The sequence below is a fragment of the Podarcis liolepis genome (genome assembly GCF_965112155.1).
Source record: "Podarcis liolepis genome assembly, chromosome: 10".
In the NCBI taxonomy this organism is placed as follows: Eukaryota; Metazoa; Chordata; class Lepidosauria; order Squamata; family Lacertidae; genus Podarcis; species Podarcis liolepis.
In genome coordinates this window covers 74,515,574-74,533,815 of record NC_139562.1, presented here as the reverse complement: position 1 = coordinate 74,533,815, position 18,242 = coordinate 74,515,574, and the positions used below count along the sequence as shown (strand labels likewise).

Here is an 18,242-nt window from a genome sequence, read left to right as displayed (position 1 = left end):
TTCCATTAATAGCACCACAAATCAGAAGCGATGGGCAGTTTTATTTGGCCATGCTCCCTGCTCCCTCTCATAAAGTGCTTAGTCACCTCCATGGTGCCAAAGCATGTGCGTGCATCAATGTGAAGTCACGTCATGACATCATGTGATGTGGTGCACACGTGCTGGGCACCCATAATCTGGGGCCCAAGTTGGCGCTACTGTCTCCGTCAATGCCACCGTTGTTAGTCCTATTTTATTTATTATTATTTTTTAATCCATTTTTAAAAATTAATTTTACACATTTCATACCAAAGACTACAAATAAAATAAAGACTAAAATGATGGTTAAAAATCTGGAGAGGAATGCAATAGAGCAATTAGAACAGAAGTGTGGAATTAAAGTAGCAAAAAAAGTAAAATACCTAGGGATCTTGTTAACAATTAAAAATATTAATTTAATTAGTGATATTACACCTCAATATGGAAAGAAATTAAAAGAGACCTGGATATATGGAATAGATTAAAGCTGTCCTGGACCGGGAGAATGGCAGAGATTAAAATGAATATTCTTCCAAAGATGTTATTTCTCTTTCAAACGATCCCTGTGATTAAGGGGTCATCTCAGTTTAAGGATTGGCAAAAAACCCTATCAAGATTTATTTGGCAAGGAAAGAGACCAAGGATCAAATTTCAATTATTAACAGACCGGAAGGAAAAAGCAGGGTTTTCAGTACCAAATTTGAAACTATGTTATGAAGCATCCTGTTTATGTTGGATTAAGGAATGGATCATCTTGGAAAACATGGACTTGTTGGATTTGGAAGGGTACAATAATAGATATGGATGGCATTCTTATTTGTGGCATAACAAGGTGAAAGTCCATAAAGGTTTCATGAATCATATTTTTAGAGGTGCCCTGTATGAAGTTTGGGGAAAAAATAAAAATTTACTAGAAAGAAACACACCCAGGTGGCTACCACCGATAGATATATTAACAACAAAAAAACTGAATATGGAAGGAAAGAGAATAACATATGAAGACATATTAGTAAAAATGGAGAGTGGATGGAAAATCAAAACATATGAGGAATTAAAAGATGGGTTAACAGGGTGGTTACAATACCATCGGGTAAATGGATTATGGAATGAGGATAAAAAATTAGGATTTAGTGAGAAAAAATCTAAATTCCAAATAGAAATTTTGGAAGGAAGAACAAAACTTTTATCCAAGATGTACAATTTCCTGTTGGAATGGGATACCAAGGGCGAGTTGATAAAAGAAGTGATGGTAAAGTGGGCAATTGATTTTGGTTACAACATAGAATACGATAAATGGGTAAATTTATGGAACAAAGGGATGAAATTTACAGCATGTTCCACTTTAAGGGAAAACCTGGAAAAACTGATGTACCGGTGGTATGTTACCCTGCTCAAATTGGCAAAAATGTACAAAATGGGTAACAAAGCCTGTTGGAAATGTAAACATAAGGATGGGGATCTCTACCATATGTGGTGGGTATGTGACGAAATGAAATTTTTTTGGGATCTAATATATAATGAACTTAAGAAACCTTTTAGGTACACTTTCCCGAAAAAACCGGAGACATTCTTATTAGGGATAATAGGGGACGAAATAAAAAAGGAGGATCGTACATTATTCCAATAATGGTGGCAGCTAGGGTTCTTGTAGCCCCAAAATGGAAGTCACCGGAGATCCCAACAGTTATGGAATGGCAGGCTAATTTTTTTGAATATACGGAATTAGCGAAAATGACATATAAAATCCGCAGCCTTGGTAGGCTTCCAGGCCTCGGTGGAGACCTTGCAGAGGCAGCGGAGGAGGAAGTGGGGCCACTTCTGTCAATCAGTCATGTCCTAGAGAAATCAGGACTATTGGCAGGTGTGATATTATAAATGAACAATCCTATTTCCATAATAACTTTTCTTGTCTAGGGTGTTTGGCAAAGTGGTTTAATTGACTTTAAGAAAACATTGCAGGACCTGCTAACATGTTGGTTTGGGATCATTTTTGTTTTAACATCTTATAATTTTAGTTATGTTAATTGCCAGTTGTTGTGATGATTACTTATTCTATGCCAAACTAATTTAAATGCAGACATGTGCCTGAAAAGCTTTGGTTGGATGCAGTGGCGTAGCGTGGGTTGTCAGCACCCGGGGCAAGGCAAATAATTTGCGCCCCCTAACCCATGGATCTGCGCCCCCTAACCCCCAGATGTTGCGCCAGGTGCGGCCGACCCCCCCTGCACCCCCCCACGCTGCGCCATTGCTCCCATCCTCTCATAGCTGGAGGTGCCGGCGACTCAACCTGGGGGCCTTTTGCAAGGAAAGCAGCGCTCTCCCATGCAGCCACGAACTGTAGTAGACCGGCTCTTTTGAGAAGCAAGGCGGCCTCGGCTGAGGGACGTGGCTGGTCTCTGCAGGGGAAGGAAAGGAAGAGACCGTGGGGTCTTTTTCTTCCAGGCATCCGTCCAAGAAGGAGTGCCTGCCTCTGGTTTAAACCTCGCTCACCAGAAGAGTTGCAGATCCAGCCGGGGCCGCGCGCGCTTTCCTGAGCGGGAAAGCAAATGCGGGGGAAAGTCTCCTGAGAGGCGCCCTCCCTGCTCTCAGAATGGCGGGATGATGAGAGGCGCCCTCTAAGAGACAAGAGACCTGGGAAATCCACCTCCCACTGAACTGAGCTGGGGTGGGGTGGGGGGGACTTAATTGGAAAGAGGATCGCAGCTTCCTCGAAGGGAGCTTTTGACCTTGAAGCTTGCTGCTGGCAGGGTGGCTTTTTGCGGTCGCCCCAATTTGGGGCGCAAATACCCGGCGGCTTCGCCCCCAACCCCAACCCCAACTTGGGGGGGCGCGTGCGCGTTTCCGCCTGACTCTCTCCCTCGCCCCCTCCCCGGAGCGTTGCAGTGAGAAAGGGAGAGTCTCCCGCTCGGCTGCCGCTGTTTCTCTCCACGTGTCCGCCGCCAGAGGCAGCAGCGTCGGCGGCGGGCGGCCGTGCCTGTGTGAGCAAGTCTGGCGGCGGAATGGTGGTGAGGTGCTGCGGCTGCCGCCGGGCCCTGGTGGTGGTGCCTCCCGGCGTGCTCTGCCTAGGCGCGGCGCTCAGCGGGCTCTTCAGCTTCGGCTTCTTGGCCGCGGCCCTGGTGCTACAGCCTGCGCCCGAGGCTCTTCGGAGACTCCGGAGGCGGCGAGCGCGCCCCCTCAGATGTTGCGCCCGGTGCGGCTGGCCCCCCTTGCACCCCCCACGCTACGCCACTGGTTGGATGTGAAATTGTCAGCATGTCAGATGGAGAGCTGGTGCCTTGCCTTGCCTTGTCATATTGGAGGATATGGGAGTACAGTTTCACTTAAAATCTTTTGAAATACATAAAGCATAGATGCAAGCATGAAAAATGAGGATATGAAACACCAGAAATGAAGCATTCATTAAGATTTTGGCGTGGGAAACAATCTGAAGTGATGCAACATGTGCTGAGTTTGCATCCATAAAGTGTGGCACACTTTTAAATGCTTTATAACTACTGCAGTTTCCACCTAAGATAGGCTGCAATCTTGATAAGCCTATCATCCTGGCCTACTTTGCACATTAAGCCAGTGTTTTTGAAATATTTTGAGCTCAGACAATTTTATGATTCTGTGATTCACTCTCATTTCTGCCCTCTCCAAAACCATTTTTGCTGTTGTTGGCATCTGCCTGTCTCGAAACACAATGGAGTGACGTCGCCAGGGGTGACGTCAAAATGCTGCATTAGCAGCACTGAAGTGACCTCCCCGGGGTATAAGCTTGGGCAATGTCTATGGAGTTCCTGGGCTGCCCCAATGACAACGCCCCCTCTCAGCCTCGCTGGTGCAGTCCAAAGGAAAGTAGAGCAATCCGTTTGGCACCAACTTGGATGCAGGAGTTGCCAGAATGAGGCATACAAGGCGCCATTAGGTCTTAGGGACTTCTCCTGAAGGCAGTAGAAGTTTAGCATCAGAGTTTTCCTTCTTCTAGATGGACTACCTTCCCAGGTTGACAACCCCCTTCTGCCCCTCACTTCCCATCTGCTTTCCACCTACAGGGAAATGCAATTAAAACAAAGTAGCAGCACTTCCCAAATCATAGAATCATAGAGTTGGAAGAGACCACAAGGGCCATCGAGTCCAACCCCCTGCCAAGCAGGAAACACCATCAGAGCACTCCTGACATATGGTTGTCAAGCCTCTGCTTAAAGACCTCCAAAGTAGGAGACTCCACCACACTCCTTGACAGCAAATTCCACTGTCAAACAGCTCTTACTGTCAGGAAGTTCTTCCTAATGTTTAGGTGGAATCTTCTTTCTTGTAGTTTGGATCCATTGCTCCGTGTCCGCTTCTCTGGAGCAGCAGAAAACAACCTTTCTCCCTCCTCTATGTGACATCCTTTTATATATTTGAACATGGCTATCATATCACCCCTTAACCTCCTCTTCTCCAGGCTAAACATGCCCAGCTCCCTTAGCCGCTCCTCATAAGGCATTGTTTCCAGGCCTTTGACCACTTTGGTTGCCCTCCTCTGGACACGTTCAGTTTGTCAGTGTCCTTCTTGAACTGTGGTGCCCAGAACTGGACACAGTACTCCGGGTGAGGTCTGACCAGAGCAGAATACAGTGGCACTATTACTTCCCTTGATCTAGATGCTATACTCCTATTGATGCAGCCCAGAATTGCATTGGCCTTTTTAGCTGCCGCGTCACACTGTTGGCTCATGTCAAGTTTGTGGTCAACCAAGACTCCTAGATCCTTTTCACATGTACTGCTCTCAATCCAGGTGTCCCCCATCTTGTATTTGTGCCTCTCATTTTTTTTGCCCAAGTGCAATACTTTACATTTCTCCCTGTTAAAATTCATCTTGTTTGTTTTGGCCCAGTTCTCTAATCTGTCAAGGTCGTTTTGAAGTGTGATCCTGTCCTCTGGATTGAGATAACTGTGGGGCAACCAATAAAGTATTGTTATAGATTGGGGGGCCCTCCCTAAACCCTAGAAATTAATAAATTGTAGAATTTTGATTATTTGGAGTATTGAAGTGAAGATTGTAGGACAGTGGAAAAATACCGGCTAAGCTTCCTTTCCAAGCCAGGGCCACACTTGGGATAGGGGCATTAACATGACAAAAGGTGCTGATGGCCCATCTGAGAGGAATTCTTGGGCCTGGGCAGATAGAGGTTGCTATGGTGATGGGGTGTGTGTTTGAGGTGTCAGGTAAAGAGAGTCTTTAGAGCAAGAGGTGCTGGGAAGAAGGGAGAGAATAGGCTGAGATCCATCTTGGGCCAACCCACACTCGGAAAACCAGTTACAGGTAGGTAGCCGTGTTGGTCTGCCATAGTCAAAATAAAAAAAATCCTTCCAGTAGCACCTTAAAGACCAACTAAGAACTTAGTTGGTCTTTAAGGTGCTACTGGAAGGAATTTTTTTATTCGGAAAACCAGTTCATTATGCTGCCAAGTGTAAATCGGACAGGGAGCTTAAGCCAATGACAAGTGTGTCTGTATGATGCAAACATTTCACATTTTTCATTCTCGCAAGCCTATGGCAGCTGCCGACCCACCAGCAGCTGCCATGTGGCTGGGAGAATATCTCAATGAGCCAACAACATGGGCAGGCACCAGTCATGTGAGTCATCTCACAGGAACTGCCTACAGATAAGCAGCTACCAGTTGGCTTGGAGAACAGATAAATTCCTAATCCTGGGTCCTCTACAGTCAGAGTCACTGAGTTGGACGAATCCTTGAGAAATCATTCAGACTATCACCCCACTCCACTCCACCCCATCTCATTTTATATTTAAGTCACAACTAACATTTTTCTACTTGTGTGTGTGCAGGAAAAGAATTTAGATTGGTTCCCTCGGATGAGAGCCATGTCCTTGGTCAGCAACGAAGGTGACAGTGAACAGAATGAAATCAGAAACCTGCATGAGAGATTGGAGTCCACCATGAGCCTGGTCAAGCAGCTTTCCAGTCAACTAGCTGAGCTTAAAGAACAGGTTGGTTGGTTCTTTGTTTATTTATATTTTACATAGCAGAGTTTGAGTAGACAGCTTCATGCATGTAAAAAGAATTAACCTCTCAGCTAGATCCCAGTGGGGTTCTTCCAGTAAAAATCACTTTTTGTCAGAAGTCTTAATCCAGCTTCACAGAAATTAAACGCAATAGGTAGTAAAGAGGAAATTTCCATAGAGCTAACATTCTGGTTGATTAATCTCATTAATCAATCAGTGAGTTGTCTTTTATGCATTGTTGAAGCCAAGGCGCTGTGGACCTGATTGGTGCCTAAATGGGAGACATGGGGAGCTTTCTGAAGAAAGAGTGGGATGTAAAGAGGTATCAAATGATTGAGTAGTCAGTTACATAAAATATATTTCACTGTTAACGAAGACATCATTATAAATCCCACTTTTATATAGCTGTCAATGTAGGGGTTTTTTAAAAAATAAAAAGCTAACATTTATTGTTAGAAGGGGAAAGTACATTTTTCTGTGTATCACAGTTACACACCAGAATCAACGTTAGTCTCAAGCATGCCCTTACCTCTCAGCCACACCAATTACAACTTACATTTATCTATTATAATTGGCTCCCATCAAGTAACACAAAGGTGGCTAACCCCCTTGCCTGGGGCAGGCAAGCAAATTTTTATAGACCCCCAGCATACCCACCCACCTGATTTTGGTAGCAGTGGCAAAAAGCAAACTAAATAAAAACTGTATTTGAAACTCTCCATCCAGTCCAACCATGATGGGAATGCAAATTGCCATTATGGGGTAGACAAAATATTTGGACCATTCCCAAATCAAGACCCCCAAGCAAGGCTGTCCAGGGCACTTTGGCAATTCAGGTGTTTTAAAAAATGCAGCAGACAGCATGTTTGCAAAAATGTAAAAAATCTTCTCAGTTTGCCATATGAGGAAGATGCCAGGCTGAGATGAGGGGAAGGAAGAGCTCTTCTGTAACCAACAGGTTTTGCTTCTAACTAGAGGGAATAACTTATACAGTGTAGGCTTTTCAATCATTGTGCTTTGAGGAAGGAAAGTTAAAGTAATAAAACTCATTGCTAGTTCTGCTTGTTTGGAAAATTGTGGATCCGGGCAGTGACCATTTTATGTGTGATCACATGCATGCTTGTCACTGCCAACCCAGAAAATGGGGCAGAACGGGACAGAGGTGGAACGGGGCAGACTTATGTGTGCTCCACCAGTGTGTTGGGTCAGGAGCAGAACCCTCACACGAAACGGTCATTGTCTGCATTGAGGTCCTTCTGCCTCTGTCCCACCTATCCACACTTCAAATCAGTTTTGCACTTAGTTTCTGTTACTTTTGGTACAAATTGACCATAATGCTAGCATGAAGCTCCCCCCCCCCCCATGCATCAACTCAGCTCTCTAGTCCTTGAGTACATCCTTCTGACCCTTTGCTGGCTACTGTCCTGGGAGAATTTCTACATCGAATGTAGTCTTTGATATGAAATCATTTCCCACAAAACCACAGGGAGTGAAGCAAATCCCTTTGTGTTCTCTCTCCAGAAAAAGGGCAAACTGCAGGTTGCTGCTCTTGCAGAAAACTTGCTGTCTTCTGAAATATGGCAGGATTCTTCTGCTTAGAAGCAGCTACTGTGCCTGCACATTTAATTAAACTCTGCCAGAAAGAAAAAAGTTAATAGCCGTGATTTTACTGTATTTCCATATAAAGTTGAACTGGGGGAGGTGATTCTGAGCAACTCTTGCTCTTTTCCAAAGAGTTGAATCAGGCTCTGAACTCAATCCTGAGCTTGGTGAATACCCCTTGTAATAAGCCCTCCTCTTTAGCTTATAGCAGTACAGCCCTACAGTATGTATATTTAGTTGTAAGTTTTTTTCATTCTGTTGAATAGGACTTATTCCAAGCTAAGTGTGTGTAGGATTGCAGTTAAATCTGTTAAATTTTGCATTTCATATATATATTTTTATGATAGCAACAGTTGAGACAGGTGAACAAGACATTTAGATTTGAGAAGGGAAAGTAAAATCCATCTTCCCTGGGTAATGCGAACACTGTGTACGGGTGCGCATTTCTGATCTTTGTGCCAATAAATTGCTGTGAGGAAGGGGAAATTGCCCTAAATTAATGCGCTAATACTTGCCTTCCAGAATTTACATATTTTTTAAAAAAATATTCACTTGCAAGGAACCCCCTTTTTTCTTTAGTTTTTTGGTTTCAAAGTAATCTCCTTGATGGTTTTTTTCATCTTTTTTATCTTGCAAAATGAAATGAAATAAATGTCACAGTGTAATGTTTGTAATTGCATGTCTTTGCTAAAGAGCAGTCAGGAGCTTATATTGTCTTTGTCTCCCTCTCCACCTTTAGATGACAGAACAAAGGAAAAACAAGCAGAGGCTGGGCTTTCTTGGATCAAACGCAGCGTCCCACGTGAACCATCACATGCCACCCCACTGAGACCATGGTGGGGGAGGGGCATGACTAGCGTTTCATCAGTATTCTCGCTTGATTACAGAATGAAAAATCAGGAGTGGTGAACAGTGCCTATTGTTACAAAGTTACAAACAACAGTGTGCCAGGATGTTAAGTGGTTTAGCTCTGGGAACAATTAGTAACTGTTTTTTCTTCACTGTGTGGTAAGGGGAGCTCTTCTACATCTTTCCTCAGGCAAAACAATTTAAAACTGGCGAGGGTGGGGTCGCAGTGGGGAGAGATAGTACAACCTTAATTTACTCTCTTGTAATTCAGTTGGCTGCCAGCAGATGCATAGGCATGGCAGAATTTGGTTCTGTTGTTTTGAATGCCACCATGTGAATCCTTGTAAAACTAATGGAGCAACCAAGAAACAGAGGAAATAATTTATTAACACAGAATCCAACAGCCTCATTCGGAATCTGTAGAAGTTCTTTGTTGCCGCCTTTGCTGGCTAGCATAATTTGTTATGTTTGTTTGGAATTTTCTCTCTCTCTCTCTTCAATCTAATTACCGTAAATATGTTATTGGAGGAGGCAGTAATGTTATGGCAAGTTAATTTGCATTGAAAGATGAACAAAATCACCCTCAAAGAAGCGTTGTTTTTCTCTTTAAAAAAAAGAGGGTTGCAGAGACAAGTATTAAGGCTAATAGAAATTTTCCTGTCAGCTGTGCAATTCCTTATTTATAAAATAGAGCACAAATGAACCTGCAGCTGGGAGAACTTGAAATTTATGCACATAACCACTGACAACATTAACTGGAAGTGATTTCTTTACTCTTGAATTTAGATGTTCCCTATTAATGTGGCTGCAAGTAGAGAATTCAACTAACGGTGGTCTTTAACTGTGTTTTAAAATTCATGTTCCAAGGAGAGAGTTGAGGAGAAAATGTGATATTTTAGAACTAGTGTTAGAGATTAATTTCAGGGGTAAACAGCTTTGAGATGAACTGTCTAGAAAAAATGTAATGATATTGTTACTGTCCATAAACCACAGGAAAAATTGCTAATTATTTTTTTTTTGCTTCAGCTCCTCCTTTCTCTTTTTCCTGTACAACATGTTTCTCAGATAGGGTTCCCCTACTGTATGAATGGACATCCTCCCACCATCCCTGACCATTGGTCATGTTGACTAGGGCTGATGGGACTGATGGGAGTTGGAGACAAACAGATTCCCCACTGACACAGGAATATTTCATCAATATGCATCTTCTGATCTAGATTGTGGCCATCATTGGTTCTGCTTGGAATTCATGTGACTTTGCTGTGGTGAAGGGAGATCAGCTCTAGTTTCCAATTCAGAATCAGGTTTGTACTATAGGCAGGGCCTTATGTTCTTTCCTTTGACAATCCAAGAGACTTCAAAAGTGCAGAACTCACAAATGAGAGTGAAAGGCATGCAGTCTGCACTATTTCTAAGTAAATCTTGCTCTTCTCTAGCACTTGTCTCCAGCTGAGTGTTTTAGTACAAATGCTGCTAAAGAATTGTAAAAAGGCATTGAGCAAAGCAAAACAGAGGGACGCAGGTGGCGCTGTGGGTTAAACCACAGAACCTAGGGCTTGCCGATCAGAAGGTTGGTGGTTCGAATCCCCGCGACAGGGTGAGCTCCTGTTTATCAGTCCCTGCTCCTGCCAACCTAGCAGTTCGAAAGCACCCCAGTGTAAGTAGATAAATAGGTACCGCTCCGGTGGGAAGGTAAACGGCGTTTCCGTGCACTGCTCTGGTTCGCCAGAAAGTGGCTTAGTCATGCTGGCCACATGACCTGGAAACTGTCTGCGAACAAACTTTGGCTCTCTTGGCCAGTAAAGCAAGATGAGCGCCACAACCCCAGCATCGTCTGTGCCTGGACCTAATGGTCAGGGGTCCCTTTACCTTTACCTGTAAAGCAAAACAGGTAGCCCTGATTGCATATTATAAGAGCTAAGAAGGAAACAATTAGCAGTACTGGAAAGTTTGAAGAGAGAATTATCATGTTTGCTATTCCTTCTTGGAATAAAGCAATCCAAATTTGGAAGCCATAAATGCAATTCTAATGCCATTAAATCAGTGAGATTACAAATAAAATTTCAGGATTACGCCATACAGTGCAATTCTACATACTTACTTTGCAAGTTCCATTGGCTTGTAACAGAGAATTTATAAGAATTGGTGCTCAGCCTTTTGTTAGTTTTCAAGAAGCATATGTGGTCAATATTTAGTGGCTTGCATCCCACACCATTTACATGTTAGGGTGAGTTGTGTAGACTACAAGGTCAGATCTTAACATTATAGTATGTTGGGTTTATTGATAGAATGAATCTCTCTCTCTTTGGGCCACCTATATGGGTTCAAAGTGGAAAACTGATTCTTGGGTGCCTTACCAAATTGCAAGCCTTTGTGTCACCTTAACAAGCTCAGACTTAGTCCTCCTCTTTAGTCTGAATCATGCAAAAAGATCAAAACAGCTCAGCGGGAGATCAATAATAGATTGCAACGGCCCATATTCAGATTGTGCCTGGATTGGGGCCTTGCTTTGTCCTTCCCTCCCCTTTGCATCTCACTCTGAGGATATGGAGGTTTCACTGACAAAGTGCCTGCATAAACTGAAAGCCAAACTGCAGAATCTGTTCCAGCCCTAGTAGGAACTGATCAAAAAAGTTTTAATGTTAACCAATTGATTTATGCACCTCTGTAAAGAAGAAAAGAACTGCAGTCTGGTAAGGGTAGTGTATGGTAGGCTGTCACTCAGAGGTTTTGCTTGTATAAGGACCCAGGCTCATTCCCTGGCATCTTAAGTTTAAAGAATATCGGACAACAGGACTGGGAGAGATACTTGTCTGAGACTTTGGAGAGCCATTGCCAGTCAGAGTAAATAGTCCTTAGCTAAAAGAATTAAGAACCTATTCCATCCTATAAAGCAGTGCTTCTCAAATTTGAGCCTCCAGCTGTTGTTGGACTACAACTCCCATCACCGCAATCAGTGATCAGGGATGTTGGGAGTTGTAGTCTAACCACAGCTGAAGGTCCAGGTTTGAGAAACATTGCTACAAAGTATAAGTGCTTGCTTGTTCCAGCGCATGTTGTTTGAGCTGGTTACATCTCCTTTCTGCCCCACCTACACCCAGTGGCATGCGGACCGTCCCGGGTGTCATCACTGAGGGGGGTGACAAAATGGCAAAAATATGTGTTTTTGAAAAAATAACTCCCGCACCCACTGCACCCAGGGTGCCACTGCAGAGCACTCTCCCCTTAAGTGATTTCCAGGAACCAGAAGCATTGCTGCCTCCAACTTTGCAAGCAGAGCGCAGCCTTTATGGCTTCGACATCCCTCTCCTCCATGAATCTGCCTAATCTAGAGGCATAGCTGGGTGAGGTGGGGGGGGGGCTGCAGCGTGCCTGAACCACGCGTCTCTCCTGTGAGGGGGAGGTGAGGGGTGGACTGCCTGCAAACTCTGCCCTGATTTTTCGAGCAGCCTGGGGCTTGGGTCTGCCCACCGCCTCAGCCGCCCTACAGCTGAGGGGGAGGCTGCGGAGAGGCTCCACGCAGCGTGCCCTGCCTTGGCTTGCCATGGCTGCAAAGCAAGTGTGCCGCTCTGCTTACACCGCTGCTGCCTATACCACAGAAATGCACACTGTGCAGCAGTGGTGGCTGGTGCCCGTTGGCTCTGGAATGGTGGAAAGCAGGGAGCTCAACTAATTCTAGCTTTGTCCCCATCCTCGGTGCTGAGTTCTACAAAGACAATGCTGAGACTAAGGGGAAGGAACCTGACGGGTAGTTGCATTGTAAGGAAAAAGACAGGCAGCTGAGGGCAAACTAAGGTTGGTAGGGTGGTGCTCTGTTTATTGTAAAGGACCAGGCCCCACTGCCATGGAGCTAAGGCAATTTGTGCTTCCTTCCACGTGTTCTCACAGATGTTGCCATTCACAGGTTGCAGGCACAGGTTGCGTTGGATTTTTACCATGTGCCGGCTTCTCCCATAAGGTGTGCAAAGGCTCTCTCAAGTGGAAGGCAGCTTCAAACAAAGCAGGATACCACCCAAATGAGAAGCAAAGGGAGAAATCTGAAGTGTAAGTGATAAGAGTGGAGAGCAGGGTCCTCAGGCAAATCCTCCTGCCGTGGATCTCCTAATTTCAATTTTATCCAGCATTGATAACCGGAGTGCATGGAAAAGAAAAAGTGCAACTGTACTGAATTTAGCCATGTTTAAGATTATTGCTTTCAGTTCATCAACAATTTATTGAAATTTCATCAACAATTTATTAAAATTTAGGAGCAGGATCCACCCACATTTAAGGTTTTAGGTAGTTCTACACCAAATAATTCAGCACAGATTTGGATTAAGTTTTTTTAAAAATATTTTTTTTAATTAGTTTTCAATTACAGTCCAATAATAGCCTCATTATAACAATACCAATTTATGATACAATTATTAATACCAATCACTCAAATACCAAATTATATAATTTAGATAAAGTGGCCCCCGCATGCTAGATTTGATGATTTGCTATATTTCTACATTCCAAAATCATATTAATTTCAATTACATTCCGGTCATAATAATAATCCCTCATACAACAACTTGTTCTTCAGGGGGCACGATCTATAAGAATATTTGAGTGGACATGGACCAAACACATGGTGGCCAAAGATCCCCCCCCCATTTTTTTCTATTAATCAGGTTTTTTTTATAAGGTTTTAAAATTTAATCAATGGCATGAAGTTACATTCTGATGGTGGCTTGAGGCATTCCTTTTGTAATTTGGGACACAGTGCTTCATGGGAACAATGGCGTGTCCTGACATAGCAACATTCTCAATCTGAAGAAGGGGAGAGATGGTTTTCTCAGAGCCATATACTCCAGTAGGATGAGTTAAGCATGTGTTTAAACAATTCTGTTTATCTCATTGGGAACGATTACAAGTACTTATGGTTGGGTCGTGTTTTTTGTTGTTTGTGTAGCCTTGTAATTTAAACCTCTAAAATGAAAGTTCAACAAGATTCAAAATTCAAAAAGCTGAACTGAAATTATGTTATGGAATCATAGAATCTTAGAGTTGGAAGTGACCCCAAGGATCATCTAATCAAATTCCCTGCAATGCTGGAATCTCCACTAAAGCATCCATGACAGATGGCCATCCAACCTCTGTTTAAAAACCTCCAAGGAAGGGGAGTCCACCACATCTTGTGGGAGTCTGTTCCACTGCTGAACAGCTCTTACTATCAGAAAGTTTTTCCAAATGTTTAGTTGGAGTCTCCCTTCTTGAAGCCATTGGTTTGAGTCCTGCCCTCCAGAGCAGAAGAAAACAAGCGTGCTCCCTCCCTTCAGATATTTGAAGATGGCTATCATATCTCCTCTCAGTCCCCTCTTTTCCAGGCTAAATATACCCATAAGGCTGTTTCCGGACCCTTGATCATCTTGGTCGCCCTCATCTGCACATGTTCCTGCTTGTCAACATACATCTTAAATTGTGGTGCCCAGAATTGGACACAGTATTCCAGGTGTGATCTGACAAAGGCAAAATAGACTGATACTATGACTTCCCTTGGCGGGACGCGGGTGGCGCTGTGGGTAAAACCTCAGGGCCTAGGACTTGCTGATCGCATGGTCGGTGGTTCGAATCCCCGCGGCGGGGTGTGCTCCCGTCGTTCGGTCCCAGCTCCTGCCCACCTAGCAGTTCAAAAGCACCCTTAAGTGCAAGTAGATAAATAGGTACCGCTTTATAGCGGGAAGGTAAACAGCGTTCCGTGTGCTGCTCTGGTGCCAGTTCGCCAGAGCAGCTTCGTCACACTGGCCACGTGACCCGGAAGTGTCTGCGGACAGCGCTGGCTCCCGGCCTCTAGAGTGAGATGAGCGCACAACCCTAGAGTTTGTCAAGACTGGCCCGTACGGGCAGGGGTACCTTTACCTTTACCTTTATGACTTCCCTTGAACTGAACACTATACTTCTGTTGATGCAGCTTTTCTTTGCTGCTGCATCGTACTATTGACTCATCTTAAGCTTGTGGTCAACCATGACCCCTCTTTTCACATGTACTGCTAGTAAGCCATGTGTCCCCCATCCTATATTTGTGCACCTGCTTCTTCCTGTCTACGTGCAGAATCTTACATTTGTCCCTATTGAAATTCATTTTGTTAGCTTGTGCCCAGTTCTCCAATCTGTTAAGGTCATTTTGAATTCTGATTCTGTCTTCTGCGGCATTAGCTACCCCTCCCAGTTTGGTGTCATCTGCAAATATGATGAGCATCCCCTCAATTCCTTCATCCAAGTCATCTATAAAGACTTTGAACAACAACAGGCCCAGGACAGAACCCTGTGGCACCCCATTTGTCACCTTTCCCCTGGATGATGAGGAACCATTAATGAATACTCTTTGGGTTCAGTCAGTCAACCAGCTACAAATCCACCTAACAGTTACCGTATTTTTCACTCCATAAGACACACTTTCCCCCTCCTAAAAAGTAAGGGGAAATGTCTGTGCATCTTATGGAGCAAATGCGTAGTCCCTGGAGCCCAGGGGTGAAAAGCAGATCGTGCTTTTTTTTTAGAAAGTGGGAAGGGGGTGTTGAAACGAAGCCGCTGATAGGCAAGCGATCGGGAGGGAGATAAGGGACGCTAGCAATAAAGAAGGCTGCCTGGGAGGGGGAAGGTAAAGACAGCAAACTTGCAAGGAGAGGAGACAGGAATACTAAAAAAAGCAATGAGAGAAATTAGAAGAAAAGGAGGAGCAAAAAACTGCTCCAGCTAAAGAAATGACGCTAAGGCAAACAAGAAGGAAGCCACTGATCAGCAAGTGATCAGGAGGGAGATAAGGGACGCTAGCAATAAAGGAGGCTGCCTGGGAGGGGGTGGTAAAAGCACATGGATCCTCCGGATTTTTGCATTGGGTCACCCCAAATTCACCATCAGATCACATAGCATGTCCATGGCTACAGCCTGCACCAAAGAAATCACGCACCCACTGTTGCGTGGGGCCGCAGTGGCGCAAAAACGTGGCTACAAAGCCTCAAAGGATTCTCAGGATTTTTACATTGGGCAACCCAAAACTCACTGTCAAATCACATATCATGTCTGTGGCCACAGCATAAGCCACAAAAATCATACATCCACTGTTTCATTCAGAATATTTTTTTCTTGTTTTCCTTCTCTAAAAACTAGGTGCGTCTTAGGGGGCGAAAAATACGGTACCTGGTTCAACCAACCTTTTACCAGCTTCCTCGAGAGAATAGAAAGGGGGACTTTGTCAAGACTTACTGTTTTTATGCCCATTCTGGAGTTGTGCAAACTTTTGTAGATGTGCAGAATTTTTGTTTAAGGCTTTAAAGAGATAGGTTGCTACCTTCAAGTTATTAACACTAGGATCTTTAGCACCTTGCAGAGGGGTATTTGTGTCCTCTCCCTAGCTTCCTCCAATGCCTTCCTGTCCCATGCATTAGTGCAAGAAAGTACAGAGGCAGGAAGCTCAATTTTTAAAAATCTGGATCAAACTAGTACACTGTAAACCCATAATTATGTTGTCCACTGGTGCTTTGGCTACATATTTTAGATTATTGGAGAGCACTTTGTAGCTTCGAGGTCACTTTATATTGTTTTTCAAAGCTAAGCACAGGTCAGTCCTACTCAGCCTTTTCCTTTGCACTCATCGTTATGATGATCTTGCTAGATGATGGGGGGACATACTGGAATATCACAAAATTCCTATAGAGTGTTATTTTTGCTCAGGAAAGGATAGATAGATAACTCCAAAAATAGCTAGTGCTTTTGTTATTGAAGCTTACTTTAAGAGTCTTGCTTTAAGAGTCAAAGACTTCCCCAATGGTTGAATACCTGTTTGATTGGGCTGGGGGGTTGTGCACCCAGAAAGAAGCCTGGAGAATATGCTGGACTGAAGCATATATTTTTGAGGGTTGCCATGCATGGAGATCAAAGCCGTGGAATATTGGTTGTACTATTCTATTAATGTTTCCCATGATGCCATTTGCAATATTTAGAGCTTCCAAGCCAGTCTGTCAATACAGATATTTCTATAGTCTCAGGCTGTAAATGTGTGACACTTTTTACAATGTCAATTTTTTACAAGTTTGTGGGGCCTGGATGTTCAGGGTGAGTGAAACTTTCATACAAATAAATAATACTTCCTAAAGTTATGAGCATCAATCTGTAATTTTGTACAAGGTGTGGGTGGAAAAAGTTTAAGGTCCTGATCCAGCAACTCCAATGCACAATTGGGCTTCAATACAAACCCTGGAGTTCTGCATTCATTCCCATGTCAGGAAAAGCTCCACTTTTAACTATTTGGGTGGTTTCCTGTCTATGGAGCTTCAGATAATGATGAAAGTATCAGATCCTTGCAACTTCTTAATTAAGTTGCTGGGAGGGAAATCACTGTTTTTATGCCCACATTAGAATCATAGAATCATAGTTGGAAGGGACCCTAAGGGCCATCTAGTCCAGCCTCCTGCAAGGCAGGAATATTGGTATGGGCAGGGCTATTAAATGCAACTCAGATTGCTATAGCGCCTGGAGAGCAAAGAAAGTCTTATTTATAGCCGAAGAGAGAAAAAGTAACTGTTTCTACTTAAGTAAATATGCCCATTGCTACTGAATGTAACTTTTAATAAACTTTTTCTCCTTTTATACATATTTGTGTCTTTGTAATCAATTGTGCCGCTGTGTGCAATTTTTGGTAAACAGCTTCTTAAAAGAATTAGAAAAGCAAATCTAGATCTAGTTCCTTCAGATCAACTTAGTGTTCAATGTTATGAGGCCTAGTTAAAACTGGGAAAGGAGAGGAAATGCTAGACATAGTTTTTTCTTAATTATTCACAACTTTTCTCCAATCTTCATTTAACTGTTCATAGTGTGGGTGGTGTAATTGCCATGAAAAACCATTTCTACTCTGTGTTTCACCCAGCTTCTCTAACATATCTCTGTGGTTGACTCTTCACATGATTTCATCCTAGTGCATGAAAAGTGGTCTTGATAGAGACTGACATGACCTGATTACGTCATGCCCATTGGCAGAGTGTAACCAAAATGCCACAGTTGAGTGATGGGTGTGTGTTACAGGGTTGTGACAAATTCTTTGATTGTAATGTATGTAAGAAAGTTAAGAATCACCATGGGTCTTATAAGTGAAAGGGTGAGCGAAAGACCGTTTCAGCTTGCACATGCTGACGTGGTGAGTCCTTTCGCACTCAGCAGGGGTAATTCACGATGCCACAAGGTTTTGTTGGGTCTACCCCATGAAGCACAAAGGTGAAGTGTTTACCAAGTTCAAAAGCTGGGTGAACTATGTTGAAAGGCAATTTTCTTTCAAGGTGGGCAAATTGCAGAGTGATTGAGGAGGCGAATTTATGTCTGGACCTTTTCAGTCTTGGTTACAGACAAAGGGCATAGAAAGACAAACCCCTATAGTCCGTAAGAAAACGGATTATGTGAGCGAAAGAATAGAAGTCTTCAGGAGATGATGCACTCAATGCTTGAGGATGCTGGTCTATCAAAAGCTGATTGGGCTGAAGCTTATCTTTCGGCATCTTATGTACAGAATCACATTTTTCATCGATCAATTGGAACTACGCCTTATTTCAAATTAACAAAAAGCCCAAAGTTGATCATTTGCGTACTTTTTGCGTAAAAGCCTGGGTTCATGTGCCTCAAGCTAAGAGGGAAAAGGGTGATCCCAAAGCGCAACAGCTTATTTTTGTAGGTTACCAAGATTTGGGCAAAGGTTACAGGTTTGCTGTTGGTAAAAATGGGCTGGTTGTTTCAAGAAATGCTATGTTCTGTGAGCATAGCGGCTGTG

At 43.6% G+C, this 18,242-nt stretch overlaps 1 protein-coding gene across 7 annotated transcripts in view; it reads left to right on the top strand.

Annotated features, from left to right (window-relative positions):
• ITPR2 (inositol 1,4,5-trisphosphate receptor type 2) overlaps window positions 1-9,467 on the top strand; it is a 330,950-nt gene extending 321,483 nt beyond the window's left edge. For all 7 annotated transcript variants that reach the window (XM_083464129.1, XM_083464132.1, XM_083464131.1 and 4 more), the window contains 2 exons: window positions 5,834-5,995; window positions 8,352-9,467. In XM_083464129.1, the coding sequence (XP_083320255.1) occupies window positions 5,834-5,995; window positions 8,352-8,441 (252 nt within the window). In that variant the 3' untranslated portion in view covers window positions 8,442-9,467. The remainder of the gene's footprint in view (window positions 1-5,833; window positions 5,996-8,351) is intronic.
• The last annotated feature ends 8,775 nt before the right edge of the window (window positions 9,468-18,242 follow it).